Below are 18211 nucleotides of genomic sequence, written 5' to 3'. Positions count from 1 at the left end.
GAGGCTTCCACTTAGCCCCGTTAACAGAGAAACTTGAGGTTGGGCCTCACTTCTTTTGTGCTAGTTTGACAGTCTTGGTTTCAATTCATCTGAAATGTGAACTTATAAATTAGCCTACATGGTCATGAGTGCAGGGGGCAATGTTATTTGGAATACAGGTGCTGTTGTAATTAAAATAATTGAGCTTATCCTACTTTTTCAGGCTTTCCAAAAAAAATTGTTACGCAAGTCAAATTAAAAATGTCTCAAGGTAGAAATGCTGCATCGTAAGTAGCATAAGTTCTGCATTCACAATTTATGTATTTACAATAAGAAATATTGGTTACAAAATATAATCAAATGATAGCAACTAAAGTGTGTATAATAACTTAAAGACATGCCATATTTCGTAATGCCCCACTAAAACTATTTACCTGTTTTCAGAGATAGCCAGGTAAGGGCTGGTGAGTAAAGAGGAAGGGCCATCACACTTTGTGGTCAGGTGACACCCAGGTTGTTATTGTTATAGACCTAGTAGGCCACTGTTTGTATTACCTTTTTATACTTTATTTATACTATAGCCTAAGTAAAGCAACGTCTGCTACTCTATTCTCTAGTGTCGCCTCAACAATTGTTGGTCATCTAAGTAATATAGCAATTCATTTGACTGCTGCTAAGATAAGTTCAGACAGTCTATTGAGTGTGGTTTCTATTGTTTTAGTAGACAAACACGGGTAGAGGAATTTCAATGATGAATAGGACTGTACCAAGAGAGGTGCCGTTAGCGGGGGTGATATATGCATTACCTCTTTGTCAAAAGAGGGCCATTGGGCTGAACGGGTTTTAGTTGCTGGTGGTATTTGTTAAAAAAAGATTTTTTTTAAAACAAGGACTACAGGTTTCGTATGTGACTATGTTGCAATATTTTGTGTTGAAAAATATGGAAACGCAAACACCCCTTTGAGAAATGGTTTGTCCGCCGCTGCCCGGGTTGTTGCGCTTGCATGCTGTTGTGACTGACACACAGGAGAACACAAACTCAACTGGTTTGACAAGTTGTTGAACGGGTAAGTGGACTTTTTTCTTTGCTTTCTCTGTCACAACTTTTTCGGCACTTTTCCCACCTAATTTAGCTCACCTGTCTTTTTTGTTGTTATCACCTCCAAAGTACAAAAACGACAACTTGACTGAAACTTGTTGACAGGTTGACAAACTCGCAGCCAGTCGTTGACATTCACGATTACATTTCTCTCCACAGTAGAAATAACACAACACAGAAAGTGTGTGTTTTTTTTTTTTTTTACAATAGAAAATTGTAAAGGGCTGCTGTTAGTCGATCTATCATGCGAGTTTACTCAGCAGAAAGTCTGTAGACGTAACAACAGATTCACAATCTCGGCTGAATGAACCACTGTGGTTTGTTGTAGTAACTACCTTGAACTCCTTTTTGAGCTTTCTCGTTGAAACTCTAGGAATATGAGCATGGAAAGATAGACACGGAGAGATATGTATTTCTTTCCAAGTTTCTGTGGTAACACGGGTTCACAGTTTCTGTCCCGTAGCCAACATTCAACCTATAATTTTGTCCTTTTTTTTTAAAAAAAAAGAAGAAAAAGAGGCATGCAGTGCAATGGGCCCCATAGTGCAATAACAGTGTGATTGTGTGTGTGCATGCATGCATGACTGTGTTAAAGCCAGCAGCGTCCTTTGAATTGCTTCACATTTTCTCTTTTGTCTGCTGTTCTCTGACTCCTCTGCTTGTCCTTTGTTTTGCTACGTTTTTTACTTACACAGAATTGCATGTTTGCTGCTCCAATCCTCTCCAATTTGTCTCTGTAACCCCCTCTTTCCTGTGACTAACTTTCATGTCTGACTCATTACATGAGGGTACTAATCTTCATGTTGCTATGTTTACTTCAGCTTTGTGCCTCTCTGCTCCCTCTGTTGGTTTTTCTCAGCACTCTGGGAACTGACTGTCCTGCAGTTGTTGAAAGCTGTCAGTCGAGAGATTCATTTACACCCCACCCTTCCCCTGAACCCTTACGCCTTACACTCATATCTGCTGATAACAACTTTCTGTTTTATCCACTGGGAAATGTTAATGCCTGCCGTGTGTGACATTAGCCAGTGTTTACTTTTAGACAGGGATCCCTTCTTTTGTTTCCAGATTCCTCTTCCGTTCTTGAAACTCCAATAACCATTTTCCTTGTTTGTTTCATTCTTCTTACTTCCTATTTTGAATGCAGCTATGCTCTCTAAATACCTTGTAACCCAACATAAACCCACGCTGAACTAAACTGTATTCTGTTTTTCCCCAAGATGTCTTATTTGGCAGTCTTGCAGCTTCTCTCTGACCCCCTGTCAGGCTGTTGAGTGTTCTCCTGCCCCCACAATATCCTGTTAAAGCTATACTGTCTCACAGGACTGCTTTAATATCAGTTCTCAAGTAAACACACATTAAAAAGGGCACAAAGAGTCACTATGAGGCTAAACACAATGTTAAAGAATGACAAGCCCCCTCAGCGATGCAGAGGTGCATGACGTTTTTGTGTTTGTTGCTCTGCCCTGCAGCACTGAGAAACTGACTCGCACAAAAACAGTTAGTCAAAAAACAAATGTGTGGACTGGACCTTTAAGAAAAGAGCAACATGATCTCGGAAACCTCAGGTAATGAGAAAAGTCTGTTTGAGGGAAAAGCAGATGTGCGCTGTAGATTGCAGTTTTAGGGCCTGCAATGATTTAGCTCAGAAGAGGGATTAAGGTTGATCGTAGTAGAAGGACATTTCTGAGCTGTTCAGTCATGTAGGCAGTGTGTTGGCTGACATTCAGAGCTGCGCCCTGCTTCATATATATGCAGCTGGTATCAAATTCACCCATGAGTAGAACCAGAAAGACCTCCACTTCGAGCAGAAGTCTCAGTCTTTATTGTACCTAAATTTCTTACACATTGCGTTTGTTTAGTCGTTTAAATGTACATATAACGTAAGTTGTCATTCACTCAGAATGCATTTCACAGATTACACAGAGAAACTTTTATCTGGGATGTTGTCAGTGCTGTGATGCATCTTTGCAATGTGTGTGTGGGTGCTCTGTGCATGTTATTGGTCTAGGATCCTCTTCCTGGGAAACAAAAGTTCCAGCGTACTGGTTTTTAAACAGTTTTGTTTATAGGCATTGAGTAAGGGGATTTATCGGTACCCAGACTGAGACATAATCACGTATGCGTCTTGTTTCTGTTTTGGTAAGTGTGGTATAGTTTACTGTCATAGCTGGTTGATGTCAGTGGAACAAGCAGCTCCCTGCACAGGTATGCAGTGGAAATACTCGTTGTTACTACAGAGTATCAAACCCTGAAAACCTTGAGCCATCAGATGTTTCCACTAAGTTACAAAATCTCAAGAGGCACACTCACTATTTGGAGCTGGTTGCATGTAAACAGGATGTGGCTCTGACTTAAATTTCTGTACTTAAATATTCCTACCATGAACTTTACCAATACATAACATTGAACAGTGTAGTTGAATAAGATATTAATGGTGGGATTTAGGAAAAGCTGTTACCTGATCACAGTGACATCAGATCACTGAGGCTGTGACTTAGAAACCTCTTTAATAACTTTTTTTTTTTGCACAGCAATTCAAATATCTTGGAGAAATCCATTATTTCCATACAAATTGTTGATATGCATGCTAACAATTGCCCCAATCCAACAAACAAATATAAAACAGCGATCCGAAGAGTATTAGGAAGGCAAAAGTGTTGTCTAAGTGCATTTCACTGTCCATCTGTTTATTGGCTTATTTTATATTGTCTCAGGCATGAAGATAAACTCTGAGATCTATTTTATGGCCAAGACTTCCAAAGATCAGTCATTAAGACAGTTTTATAGTTGTAAAAAAAAGGCTGCTTCATCAAACACTTGAATAACTCTTTAAAGTGATTTAATCACTCAGCATGAACATCTGGATTTAATTTCATTAAATCCTCCAAAACTCCACTAATGTTTTTTTTTTTTTTTTTATAACTTATGTGTTTTAAACAACAGGAAAAGCTGTCTCTGGGTCTTTGATGAAGGTTTATGTGCAGTTGTTGGACATAAGTGATGAAAGATTTCTGTACCAAAGCGATGGCCTTTAAAATACAATTGAACACAAGCAGACACCAGCTTGCTTCCTCTGAACCTCCCATGAGACACACTCTCTGACTGTGAACGCTGACAATGCGTCATTCTGTCTATGGGAATGAATATTCATTTCACTGCTGACTTTTGGACATCTGACACTGACCACAGTCCTCATCACAAGCAGGGTAACAAAGGAGCTCATTTAAATCTCTAGCCCGATGACCTAATCCCTCAAATTGTACGTGATTTTCACGTAACATTGAGCAGAGAGGGCTGTGAATGTAGGGAGAATGCAAAAAATGATGGTCTAGATTTTTAAACTTTGATGTGTGAGGTCTTTATGTCATTTGCTTAAGGTTCCAGATAACAGTGCCAAGTCAGTTGTCTGCTATAGATTCCTCAAAAGTTCTTTCCTCATTGTTTAGTTAAAAATATGCCTAGGACGAGCAGTAACACGACAAGAGCGTTCAAATTCCAACAGAGTCCACTGGCATTTTTTTCTCTTCACTTCTTTACTCCTCCACTTCACATGGCCCCGCCTCACCCCCCTTTCCCCTCCTCTCTCCTCAGGTAGAGGAATAAACAGCATGGTGGGAGGGGAGTGCAGGTCTGAGCTGGTGAGGGTGTGATCCCTCTGTGACTGAGACAGACGGCTGGACTGAGGCAGACGGTCGGAGGGGGACAAAAAGAAGAATGGCTCGAAATGTTAACTTTGACCTGAACTACCCTCTCATGGAAGCTGGACTGGAGTAAGTGTCTCTGTAGTCCCTTCTGATTCTACATATTTCTCCTGTTTTCTTTGTGTTTGTTTTTCTGTTTCAAGCTCAAAGTTCACTCAGCCATAAGTTGGGAGGGGAATAAGAGACTGAGATGAAAGGGTTAACTGAGCTCATTGATGTCTCATGAGCACTAACGTGGACGGCAGTGTTTGTTCCATACAGTCCATCTCTGTTGTGTCAGTGTTTCCATTTAAAACAACCTTTCTGCTTCTGTTGTTCTCGCTTCTTGTTCTGTATGAAAGTCAAAGGGAACTGGACTGTGGTTTTTTTCTTCCTTCTTGCTCTTAGTAATAAATACAGTCCAATTGGCTTAAAGAGCAGGAAGAGGTCACACAGAAGGCAAACTGGGCTGTACTATCACAAGTGAACATAAAAAAGACTTCACAGAGTCTTCTGTTAATTGCACCCCCCCCCCCCCCTCCAATCTCCCAATGAGATTAGAGGGGGGGATGTCAGAGGGTCATTGTGTTTTAACTGTGGTGTTGTCGGCAGGCAGCAGTCATCAGAGCGCTTTGGAGTCTTTAAAACTACTCTGTAGATGTTTTAATACTGTTTTGCTCTACCTTAAATGAAGAGTGTGCAACATTTAACACATAAATGCAGCAGAAATCAATTTTTCCTCTGTAAATGTCTCTGTCATGCGTGAGTCCCGCTAGCTGTTATGTTGTCTGAGCCGTGTTTACATCATGTTTACATGGACGGGCCGGCTCATACCCTTGCGTATGAAAGCTGTTTAAGTAAGGGACTAGACAAAAGAAGAGTAACATACTGTACTCACTGCTTATTTGAATGTCACATTAGCTTTTTTGGCTTGCCTTTGTTTATTAACCTGGTTCAGTCCTAGGGATGCACCAATGTATTGGTTGCTGGGAGTAGAGAGTAGGGGACGACATGCAGCAAAAGGGCAGAGACTCTTGCCTCCATACGTGGGGCACGCTTCATAACTGCTAGGCTATCGCCACCCCAAAAAGCGATTTTTTTTAATGGGCGGAAGAATTCACCTTTTGGACAAACTCAGATTTGTTTTCATGGTTAAAATGTGAAAGAAAATGTCGACAGTGTAAGGCATGTTCCAGTGACATTTCAAGAAGAGATACTACTAACAACAATTTAAAAACATCCAATCACATAGCTCATTTGAAAAACACACACAAAGTGTAACAAAAAAAGTAATATGGGAATCTGTGTCTGAATAAACTTTCGGCAAAGTTGATATTTAATCATTTAATCTGTATCAGCTTGATTTTCAAATTCTGTGCATCTCTACTAAGTACACTTAAGGGATCCTAACCTAAAACAAGCTGAACTAAAGCTAGCTGCAGCGCTGCTCTTGGCTACTCCTGACGTCTTGTAGAGCAGAAAATAAATCCAGAATTTAACTGTGCTTCATTTTGTGATTTTCCCAGATTGAATTATCTTCAGTCTTAATTTAAAAAGAATAATTCTTAAAATATTTTATTGTAAAACACTTGATCGTCAACATCATGCTACCTTTGACTTATGTTACTGCATGCTTAGCAATTGTTGCAATTGTCATGTGAAAATGTACCTGAAATCACCTTCAGGTACTTTGTTTCTCTAATAAGATCGTTATTAATTAACTTATTCAACTACACTGTTCAAATGTTAAAACATTTCTGTATTTGATTGGAGTATTGACTTGTTGTTATGTTTATGTGTCCCTCTGCCAGGAGTCCAATAGATGAAGAAGGGGTTCATGACTCGTTCACCCAGCTGATAGCAGAGCAGAGTCAGAATGGAGGACTGCCTGAAGCCATCGAGCTGCAGCAGCTGCAGAGAGAACTGGATGAGGAGGGTCGAGGTATTCTGTGTTTGAGGGGACATAGATAATCCCAGCATGTGGAGGAATGCATTTGAATATGAACTAGTTATTATGAGAATAAACTATATTAACTTGATAAAAGACTGGGGTTTTTTTACACATTATTTCGGTTTTATTGAAATTATTGCATTGTTATTTTTTGGCCATAAAAGTAAAAAAAAGGAAATATTACCAATACTGATGTGTTTTTTTTTTCTTTTACTGCAGTATTAATATTAACCACGTTTTGTTTTTTCCACAGACGATGTAGCCTACCTGTCGAGCCCGGGCCCTGAGTTTAGGGGGAGGATTCGGGGACGAAGGGATGTGGAATGGGAGGAAGATGAAAGACAGGTAGACCCCCTCATAGGTGAACGCTGGTCCTCGGCCACCTTGAGGGTCCTGTCCTCCATGCCAAGTCGCACCATCGGTGAGTCCTGCATAGCGACCAGCAGTACATACATAGAGTTGGTGGAACTGTAGCCTGCTGATGCTTCTTGCAACGTCAGAGCAATTAAACATTGAGTTGTGGGGCTTCATTAGGCGACACTCTTTGTCTTGATAAGAGTCCTACAGTAAGTAAGGATGACCCTGATGAAGGCCACGAGCCGAAACGCATCGGTCTAAACTGTTAATAAAGTTGATCTTCTTACTACAAGTGTTGCTGGAGCATTTTGACCTCTCCTACAGTAAGTGAGCAGGACTTGTGGCCAATTAATAAATTAGAAGAATGCGAAAGAGGAGTTAATCGCAGGAAGTACTTGGCTTATAGTTGGATATTTAATTAAATGTTTTGATTGCTTTTTTATTTATTTAACTGTTTTTTTTAAATACCTTTCAAATGAAGCCCTGGAACTTTTGGTTAAAATAATTTTCAGCTGACTTCCTTCCTGACACTGCAGCAGTGACAAGACCTAATTGTACAGACCATAGCATAGGTGTACTGTAAGGCTAGGTAGTTGAATTGGTCAATGCCGATCAATCACCGAAAGATTTGAAGGTCCTGGTGGGTTGAGTAAACTTTTTCCTACCATGGTGTCTTTTAAACCCATTTCAAGCCTAGGATAAAGAAGTTTAGTTTCTCTACATTTGAAACTTTGTATGTGCCTTATAGAGTTGATCTAGTTAAAAGTGTATTTTATTACAACACTTAACCAACAAAGTTAGCTTCTGTGTTAGCATGGCTCGATTCAGTTGCTTCTAATGTGGAGCTGCGGACAGTAGAGGAAAAAAAACAGGCTGTTTCAGCTGAGCAGAGTTTCATGGGGAAGCAGTCTGTATGGTGCCTTCCGTCTGTGGCAGGTCATCTGCTGCAACGTGTAGTTGAAGATAGCTGTCGTCTGTCCCCTTTTCTGTGCCACATGATAAATATATCTGCTGGTTGAGCTTTCAACATGGGAAGCATAAGTGAGAGACTACTGTTTATCTTTCAGTACTTCCTCTCTGCTGCTTTGTAAAAGCAGTTTTGATGTTAACTTGATGTCAGCTTGTTTTTTCTTTTTGTATTTTGATTCTTTATATATTTCAGTAGATAACAAAATGTTTTGTTTGATTATAAGTCTATATTTCAGACATTTCTGAACAGCATTAACATAAACTAATAAGCCATGTGAGATGAAACAATGAGTGTTTGAGTCTAGCCTGGCACAATTTTTGCATCTTTCTTTCATTCTGGTTCCCACCGGTTGTGATTTGGACATTTTGGGACATTTTTAGGGTGAGCAACATGTGTGAGCTCAAAGTAAACAGACAATTGTTTCACCCTAACTTCAGCCTGAATGTTTCCTATCAGCTCCCTTGTAATGATTCTGTTTGAAGTTAGGTTGAGCTGTTGTGATAATGCAAAAGGTAATAGTCAGGAAAATTCCCAGCCAGCAGGCAGGCTGATATTTGTATCACTCCACTGGTGAACAATCGTTTTGCACATTGTGAAGCTGCTTCTTACTCTTTCTGCTTGCAAGTATTCTATTTACCACTCACACATCGATTCTGTGAAGACTTTGTAAAACTTTGCGTCGGATCCTGTTGCTGCGTCCACCACCTCTGCGTCGTCCTTTTTACATCATGTCACCAGGCAGGATATTGAAAAACTGGGGAAACAACAGAGAAAATAATGAAACCAAGGTCTTAAGGTTAAACACAAAGTTTGAACGTTCAGAGTTTTCAAATGTTTCACTGCATTAAATGCTTAATCCCATCCCTGGACTGTCTGCTCCTCTTCCTCTTGTCAGGTCGCAGCAGAGGAGCAATCATCTCTCAGTACTACAACAGGACCATGCAGCTCCGCAGACGCAGACAGAGCAGGCCCTCCATCAAAGACTTCTCTCGCTCTGCCAGACCGAGCATACGAGGCTACGGCATGGAGGCAGACAGCACAGACGCTCAGGATACAGAGGGTGAGGGAAAAACTGTGCGCTTAGAAGACATTAGAGCAAATACTCATCTGTTCTTGACATTTTTTGCGTTTGTGTTTTGTGTTCCAGCGAGTAAGAGGGAACGCTTGGTGAACAACCTGCAGAACCTGTCAGCAAGCGACAGAGAGAGAATGCTCAAAGCGATGCCTCTCAGTGTGAGAGAGAAGAGTGAACTGAGGTGGGTCTTCTCACTGAGCTCATTGATCCTGTTGGGATCAGTTGTGTTTTTAGTTTCTATTCTGATTGTCTGTCTTTGTCTGTTCATCACCAGGAGGCGAGCATTACAAAAAGAGAAGGGCACACATTCTGGCAGCAAAATCCCCTGTTGCAGTCGCCTCAAGTATTACATTATCATTGTGAGTCACTTACAGTATTTCTTTGTTTCTGAGCCTTTTTTCTTAATGGTAGACACAGAGTCATTGAACTCTGACATGGTCTATTAGATACTGCACTAGTCTGTATATCTATCAGATAGACTCAGATATTTTGCATACACAGACCGACCACAACTTCCATTTGGTAGCTGCTCTGGAGCTTTTGGACCGCATCACAGATGTTCATAAGCAAATGGAGCTTGCCATGTTTTCTTGAATTGAAGAAATTATGATAACATTGTTTAAAAAAAAAAAAAAATGTCTCTCCATGTTTTCTTACAAGGTCAGATCAAACATTTTTATGAAGTTTAGATGTTTAAATTAAACAACTGAATATTAAGCAGGTTGTCCTGGAATTGAGTTATAGTTCTGTTTTGCACACTCAACATCCCAAGGCCTAAAATCTGCATTTGTGTAGCTAGGAGGTGATATAATCTAAATCCACTCCAACTCATGAAATGTAATATTGGCATGTTGACTCAGGTGAGCTGAATAGGAGGGGTTGTAAGGTATGTAAGATAGCAATAAAGCATGTCAAATCTAAGTTAGATGCCAGGAAGTTTGTTGAGTTGAGTCATACTAGTTATCTAGGCTCTTTGTACACAGCTGGAAAGTTGTGACATTTTGTCTAGACAGAATAACTTAATTATTGTTCCCATTTTAAGACATTGCTTCTTAAGGATATGTAAATAGTATCAATTCTCTCTAATGATTAATGGGAAAGAGTAATACACACACACACACACACACGACTCATATCTCAGTGGCTGTCATTGAGTGTCGTGTGTATTTCCTGTAGGTGTTGTTATCATGGATCACTCTGTTGCTCAAGCATTTACTGCTCTGAGAGTGTGAGTCATAGATGTCAGACTCATTAAAGCTTAACACAAACAAGTGCGTTCGCTATGTCTAGAATTTTACTGTTGCATTGTGGGTTGTTTTTGTAGGATATGGATACATTTATATTTCATCACTTGATTACCATTAGTTATTATCTAACGCCAATATCATTTTTTTTTATAAATACATATTTACAGTTATTTTCTTCTTTCTCCTGCCAGGCTGTGAGGCAGAGCTGGTACAGCTGGCTGTCCTTCCTGCACTCCCTCCAGCTGTGGCAAGTAGCACTCAAGAGAGTGAGCGGCCGATTCGGCTCTGGAGTCCTCTCATACTTCCTCTTCCTCCAGACCCTGCTCTTCTTCAACCTCTTTCTGTTCCTTGTGACGGGTGCTTTCATGGTGCTGCCTCAGGCGGTGCTCCCTCCACCTCGGCCAGCAGGGAGCAACTCCTTCTCTGGGCTGGAGCTCCTAACTGGAGGGGTGAGCTAATGCTGTTTTCAAACATACACAAAACGTCCGGAAAAATTTCCAGTTGAGCTGGAAACAGCAAACAGCAAACATTTTCAACGCAACTTAACACAGACTTGTTCCTGCAAACCCCCTAAGTAAAAAATATCTGGATGAAATCAGGGTGAGCTGATGTGTGACGCAGCAGGTGAAAGACAGGAAAGTTCCCTATGTGCATGTAGGAGGGGGTGATGATGTTTATATTGCGCAATCAGTAAGCGACTGGTGCAATCTTCTTGCACGAAATTAAGCTGGGTCATACAATTTTCTGCTCGCCGGAATGTGTTTTCCACTTCTTTGTTTATATTGTAGATAGGTCCAATAACATGTAGCTTGAATGTAAAGGCAGAAACTGTCCTTACAGCAGTCGACTCTGATTTGCCTGCCATCTGGAAAATCTTGTAAACATTACAACTGCAGTGTCCTTTTTACATCCTATACTGCCTCCTGAGACAAACCTCCTCCTCCCGTCCTACACCTAAAACTACACACTGTAAAGGACAAGTGTGACTAACAGCTGGCGTGTCCTGAAGTTTTCTAGAGACGGCTTAAATATGCCATGGTGACTTTGTATTGCAACACTTGTCAATCACTGTGAGGCCTCAGTTTGGAGAAAATGATTACCACATCCTGCATGATGAGTTTCCAGTTACAAAGCCATCTCCCAGACTGCACAGTCAAACTGAAACCTTTCAATAAAGTAGATGTCTTTTGTCCAGCAGATCAACTTTGGACAAGAAGCTAAAAATTAAAACAGATTGTGGATTTTTAAATTGAGTTAAGAGGATATATTTATTTTTAAATAAAATCCTTAATTGCGAGACAAACATTCAGACAAAATAAAATATTCAGAGTCATTCCATATTCCTTTTACCTTAATGGCCTTGATACTTTAATTATAATTCATCTAAATATTATAAAGAATCATGTTCTGTTTAAGGGATTTGGAGTAAAATATATCGTCAGTAATAATAATGATATTACCTCTCTGTCTCCTCTTGTCTCAGGGCTATTTCTCAGACTCGGTGATGTACTATGGATACTACTGTAACTACACACTGCGTGACAAGTGCCAGGACGATGTTGGTGTGAAGAATTTATCTGTGTTAAATGAAACCAGGCAGGACTGTATGTCAAAGCAGCACTCTTACAACATGCCGCTCGCTTACTTCTTCACAATAGGAGTGGCTTTCTTCATCACGTGCATCATCCTCGTATACAGGTACAAACTGTGTTCAGACAAGTAGTTTTATCGTCTTTATGTAAGAGACAAACTGTTCCAACACAATCGGAATGTAAAAAATGTCTGATGAAGCATGCTAATTTGTGATTTCCCAACAGTATGTCAAAGTCGTTTGGTCAGAGTTTCCGAATCGATAAATCTCACAGTATCTTGGCCATAAAAGTCCTCTGCTCCTGGGACTTCAAGGTCATAAAGAAAACCTCAGTGAAGCTCATGTCTGAGAATATCTGCACCCAGCTCAAGGTACATGTAAACACACTCAAACAAATCTGAATCTGTATAAGCACATCGTCCTCTTATACATCCCTCTCTGTCACACACTTGGCGTGCAGCATTGTGGTGATCTGACACTCTCTTTTACTTCTTTATCTCTCTGTTTCATTTCAAATATTCTTCTCTTGCCCTTTTTCCTCCCTCAAATCATTTCCCCACTGCCTCCACCTCTTCCAGGAGCTGCTAGCAGAGGTGAATCATAAGCAAGTCAAAATCACTGTGCGTCAGAAGCTGAAGAGGCTGGCAGTTCATGGCCTGGCATGGTCCATCTGCATTGCAAGCACTATTTCCTGTGTGCTTGGTATCTACTACTTCTCTGGTTTCATGTACCAGGTAAGGTGGGAGGGGTTTTTATGGTCTTAGGTTAAAATGAAATAAGTACCTCAACTTTTATTGGTGTATACTTGGACTTCAGGCTGTATTTATTGTCCTTGTTATTTGTTGCTATTCATGCATTTAGTGTGACCCTGCTGGCCACCGTATTTACTGTGGTTAAAGTAAATCCCACAAACCTCTTACCATCACAAAATCTCTGAGTTTTTGGTTGGGATTTTAAAGTCCACAATAAGTTATTTATTAACAATTAACACATTTAATACGTTAATCAAACTTCAGAGAGAGCACAGGCCAAAATAATAAACTAATCTAAGCAGCTTCCGCAGCTCTCTTTAAAACTGGCACACAAATGCAGCACTAGCTTCTGTCCAATCTTTTCCCAATCATGGAGCGGGTACCTGCAGTGCAGCACAAGACCGACAGATGCACAAATAAGAAAAGGAGCACAAAGCCCCACAAAGGCAGATCCAATAATAAACAAACTTGAATATACATATGACTCACAGTCATAACATGAACTCCCAGTCCTGACGCTGTTTGCATGTCACACACCCATGTGGATGTCTTGTCGCCCTAAAGCTGTCCTATCTAATAAAGGAAAAAAGCCCCAAATGAATCTCAGAAAAGCCATGCTGGCTAGCAGCTAGATTTTATAATGAGTATGATAAAAGAGGTATTTCAGATATAAATAAAGACAGCTGTAAGATCATTTACGAGAGAGCTTTGTTCAACTTATATTTGTTTTTGTCTCTCTCGCTCTCTCCCAAACAGAACCTCAAAGAAAGCAGTCACATTAAGAACAAGGACCCTTGGTTGTACGAGGCCAGCCTGCTGGCTCTCCCTGTAGTCGTGTCCCTCATCAACCTGTTTCTCCCTGGTCTCTTTGTCCTAGCAGCTTGGATGGAGGACTATGAGTCTCCGTCTGTACGCACATATGTCGCCATTGGCAGGTAGGAGTTCACAGCAGCCAGAATCAGTCAGCAGGAGAGATGCGTTTGGTGGCAAACATGTTGTCTGTTGTTGTTTCTAGAAACTTGATGTTAAAAGTGAGTGTGCTCGGAGTCCTGTGCTACCATTGGCTGGGTCGGGTGGCTTCTGACCCTCAAGGCAATGGACTGGAGGTAATTTAAAAGCTGAAGCAACTATAGTTTTCAGTTATTCATTCTAGGGCAGTTACTTTTCCTCACAGCGTTGAACAGAATTCATGTGGATCATTGATTATTTGCTCAGTGTGTTATTTGTGTGAAGGCTGTCCCTGAACTCTTCATTGTTGTCTTCAGTGCTGGGAGAGTTTTGTTGGCCAGGAGCTTTATCGTTTCCTGCTCATGGACTTCATCTTCACGCTGTTGGACACCTTGTTTGGAGAATTTCTGTGGAGGTAGGTCATTCATAGAGAAAGCCCTCTGTGTCTCTTTCTCTCTTGTTTTAAGGGAAAGTCTCTGTATTTCCTTATTGTTGCAGAGCTTATGAAAATAAAAGATCTTTGTTGAAACTACAGACTGTATAAAAAGATGGACGGCACAACTGCTATCCAAAAATCCCAAATATCCCTTGCAGACTGGCTGCAGTATAGTTCATAAGCTCCACATCCTCTGTGTTCACAGATGTGACAAGGTTCAAACTATAAAATTAAATAAACTTGTTTTGTTTCTTTTCGAGAAGTGGTGGACGTCCGTCTTCACTGTTGCTTCGATGTCGGGTCACACAATGGCTTAGCGTCAACATTCCCCGGATGTTGTTCCTTCACACACTTAACACACCTGGGCCACTGTGTTCATTGATAAGCCACACCCACTACCAGCCAGCCCAACTCAAAAGAGGAAGTCATGAGCACCAAGAGACTTTAGAACCTTACAAAAGACTAACGCAATAGTCATTGAACTCTCCAGAGCTGAGTGTCTGCTTCAAACTGACACAGAACTCTTTTCCGCTGTGGACTGCCTCCACCTGAGCAACCTTTTAGTGAGTGAGTTTGAATGTGTGCTTCAGTTGGCTCCTCCAGCCAGATCCCTACTAAGCACACTCTGGCTCCAAATGGTGTCACCAGTAAAATATTTCAGCACCTGTCTTGGGGGAATTTTGGTTTCAATATTGTACAACAGAAGGAGATGGAGATGAGCTGTCTATATTTATATAGCATTAATTGGGTTAACTCATGAGCTTATGACTATTTATTTTTCTGTTTTTGTGTCTGTAGGTTGTTTTCTGAGAAGGTGCTGAAGCGGAGGAGGAGACCTGTGTTTGATATTGCCAGGAATGTCCTTGACCTCATCTATGGACAGACGTTGGCCTGGTACAAAACTTCTCTTATTATTGTTAGCTTAAATATTGTTACATCAAGTAAAATTGTTTTGTTTTTTTGTAAAAATGACGAGTTCTGTGTTTTCTAGGTTGGGTGTCCTATTCACCCCTCTCCTACCTGCAGTGCAGGCTCTCAAACTCTTGCTTCTCTTCTACATAAAGAAGGTATATCAATAAAAACATTTCAATCAAAAGACTCAGAATCAAAGTTTTAACCGATATTTCTTCTTGGAAAAACGTGGACATCTCTTATGCATGTTAAACTGTTTTTTTTGCCATTTCCTTGTCTGTCATGAGTAAGACGTGCTGAAAGCACAACATCTATTTTTGTCTGATTTTCATTTCCTGTCCTCACCTTGCTTTTATTCTCTCTACAGAGCAGCGTGATGATGAACTGTCAGGCACCGAGGAGGCCTTACAGAGTCAGCCAGATGCACACAATCTTCATCACTCTCCTCTGCTTCCCCTCCTTCCTCGGAGCTTCTGTGTGTGTCACGTACACGATGTGGAGGTACACACACACACACACACACACACACACACACACACAAAAAAAGCTGGGGTTTGTTTAGCATAAATTACGAGTTGTTAACCCTTGACCTCCAAAGTCCAGTGTGTTAGGGTTAGGGCTCAGGCCCAGTTTTGCCTGGATCAGTGTGAGTGCAAGTCAGCGGGGGAATGGGAAGGGGGGACAACCGGCTTCAGTGCAGAAAGGGGCAAATGGGCCTTGTGTGAGTGTGACCTTATTGAAGTTTGGAAAACAAGTCCATATTTCATTAGTGATATAAAATGTTTTACTTACTGTTGCTGTGTTAAGAGCGACACACAAAGACACACATTCTGTTTGAGAAAATAATGCATGAGGCTAATTCTGTTTTTAGGTCTCTTCAGAGTGTATAAACACTCAAAAAAGACTGATACCTGAAATGTTTTATACATTGTGCACTGGTTTAGATTTTTATGGGATCTATGTCTGAGACTTTTTTATTTGGCCTGCCTACAGATGAACATATTTTCTCCCTTTGCGACTTCTGCTGCGAACAGTTTGACACATACACTAAAAACATCTGTCTGCTGTCCTCAGTATCACGCCCTCCTCCTCATGCGGTCCGTTTCGTGGGCTCAAAACAATGCTCCAGGCCGGGAAGCACTGGGTGGAAGAACTGGAAAAAGATAATCCCAATCTGTCCCTGCTGGCCTGGATTCACTCCTACCTGGTGGAAAACCCTTTCTTCCTGTTTGTGGGGGCAGGTATCTTTCTGTGAGTACTCACACACACTCGTGCACACAAAAAGAAGCCTAGGCGGATCCGTTTTTTTATCACTGATAAAAATAATAGACAGCTTTAAAGACTCAGTATGAGCACATCATCAAACTGTGTGTTTATTCATATCTGAGAATTGTGGATGGCTGCACTACGTAGCAACTTTAAAATACCCAGTTTGTTTTCTTGAGCTGCCACTGCAAAGCTGTAAATCCCTGTTAGTGAAAATGTGTACAATGAAGGTGGCTTTAAACCTTCTCTGTTAACTCAGACTTCTGTTGATGGCTCTGCGTGCACTCTCATAAAAGGGGACGTAGGACAACCCAGATGGTTGGTGGGTAAGGGAAGTAACAGTCAAATTTAAAACCCAAGGAAAAGAAAGAGGAACTGAGTATAAGCTAAATTTTAGATGCTCAAAACCAAATTCTTTGACAAAACACAAAACAATAGAAGTTTATCTTTAAATAAAATTAATGAAAACGTTTTTGAAGCAGGTTTAAACGAAAATTCTGAACACGACCTGATCCTGAATAGGTTAGGATTAGATTGCAGACCTTGGTAGTCCAGCCCAATTAAAAGATAGCCAGCACCTTGACACTACAAAGTTAAATTTTGAACAGACTCAGCTTTCCGACCTGGTTTTTACTTCATAGACCTCCAGTTGTACTGATCACAGAATCAGAAATACTTTATTAATCCTAGGAGGAAATTCAGTGACCAAAAATTCTGATGCACTGTTTTCTTTTCCTCAGGATAGTCATCTACTTCTACAGTCAGGTGGTGGACGGTGAGAGGAAGATCATCAACTTACTACAGGAGCAGATAGAAAACGTAAATATACCGTCATATATAACAACTCTGTCTCCCAGTCTGTGTAATTTCAAAGCTATCTATAAAGCTGGCTAATTCATCTTTCATCTCATCTGCTCAGGAGGGGGAGGATAAAAAGTTTCTGATCACTCGTCTGCAGTCCATCCATGAGCAAAGACGAACTCCTACTCGAAGACTCACAAGTCAGGTCGGTCTTTGCTGTTCTGGAGCTTTAAAACTGCTTTTTCAGTCTGAAACAAAAGTTTAACCACATCATCATCATCATCATCATCATCATCATCATCCTCCTCCTCAAACCTCCTGTGTTTGTTTTACAGGACTCTAACTATTGATATTCGAGCCTACGAACATCGAGGTCTGGAAAAATCTTAAACCAGCAAGGATGTAACTGGAACATCGTGGAAAGAAAAGCTGCATGAATCAGCAAATTCATGTTTTATGGATTTGGCAGACTTTTTTTTTAAAGATTTGTTTGGGCCATTATTGCCTATGTTGGAAAGGACAGCTGAAGAGACAGGAAATGAGAGGAGAGCAGGGGATGACATGCAGCCAAGGGTCGAGGTTGGACTTGAACCCATGGTCGCTGAGACAAGGACTGTAGCCTCTGTACATGAGGCGTGCGACATAACCACTAGGCTACCAGTGCCCCCTGATTTCATAATAGGCAAGGATTTTAAAAGCTGCAGCGTTTGTGGAGAGGAGGCACTAAACATTGAAATGTCAGGTGAGAAAGTGGATACCTGCTTTGTGCATGATGTTTGTAGGAAAGATTTAGGAAGTTTAAATTTTCTGGACGGTAACACCTGAGGAATCTAAAAGCTGATGTTTTCTGTTAACAGAGATTTCAGTCAGTCGTAGAAGCACTTTTATATCAACTGTGAACAAATAGAGTTTTTTTTAAAAATGAGGTGCAAAATATGTCTGTAGTTTATTTTTAATTTTTTTATGTTTTTATTTCTTTTTAAAATAATTTTATCAGTATGTATGTTGTAGGTCAACGTTGGATGTTATTGGTGTGAGTATGAAGCTTTGATTTCTGAGTTCTCTGTGAGCTCTTAACGTGGACAGCGACCACTGTTTGACGTTTTTATAAATAAAACATGTTTTATCTTTTCAGCACGTCTTG

The 18211-nt window shown here is 40.6% G+C and overlaps 1 protein-coding gene across 1 annotated transcript; it reads left to right on the top strand.

Moving 5' to 3' along the window:
* The first annotated feature begins 907 nt into the window (after window positions 1–907).
* Window positions 908–18201, top strand: tmc6b (transmembrane channel-like 6b). The gene is made up of 21 exons (XM_061050562.1): window positions 908–1046; window positions 4673–4851; window positions 6573–6703; window positions 6966–7133; window positions 8935–9099; window positions 9187–9295; window positions 9389–9473; window positions 10553–10810; window positions 11845–12059; window positions 12179–12323; window positions 12531–12686; window positions 13461–13639; window positions 13720–13810; window positions 13970–14067; window positions 14887–14982; window positions 15080–15155; window positions 15368–15501; window positions 16075–16251; window positions 17007–17085; window positions 17186–17272; window positions 17403–18201. Exons 2-21 carry the CDS (start codon window positions 4796–4798, stop codon window positions 17415–17417), a joined length of 2520 nt encoding a protein of 839 aa, XP_060906545.1. The 5' UTR covers window positions 908–1046; window positions 4673–4795; the 3' UTR covers window positions 17418–18201.
* Window positions 18202–18211: the final 10 nt, after the last annotated feature.

Source organism: Labrus mixtus, chromosome 2 (assembly GCF_963584025.1).
Source record: "Labrus mixtus chromosome 2, fLabMix1.1, whole genome shotgun sequence".
NCBI lineage: Eukaryota > Metazoa > Chordata > Actinopteri > Labriformes > Labridae > Labrus > Labrus mixtus.
This window is presented reverse-complemented; position numbering and strand designations above follow the sequence as displayed.

Excerpts from the sequence above, each read along its gene's own strand:
- tmc6b (XM_061050562.1), top strand. The coding sequence starts at position 4,796 with ATGGCTCGAAATGTTAACTTTGACCTGAACTACCCTCTCATGGAAGCT. Across the intron at positions 13,640-13,719 it reads ACATATGTCGCCATTGGCAG|AAACTTGATGTTAAAAGTGA; the intron begins GTAGGAGTTCAC and ends TGTTGTTTCTAG. Across the intron at positions 16,252-17,006 it reads GTGGGGGCAGGTATCTTTCT|GATAGTCATCTACTTCTACA; the intron begins GTGAGTACTCAC and ends TCTTTTCCTCAG.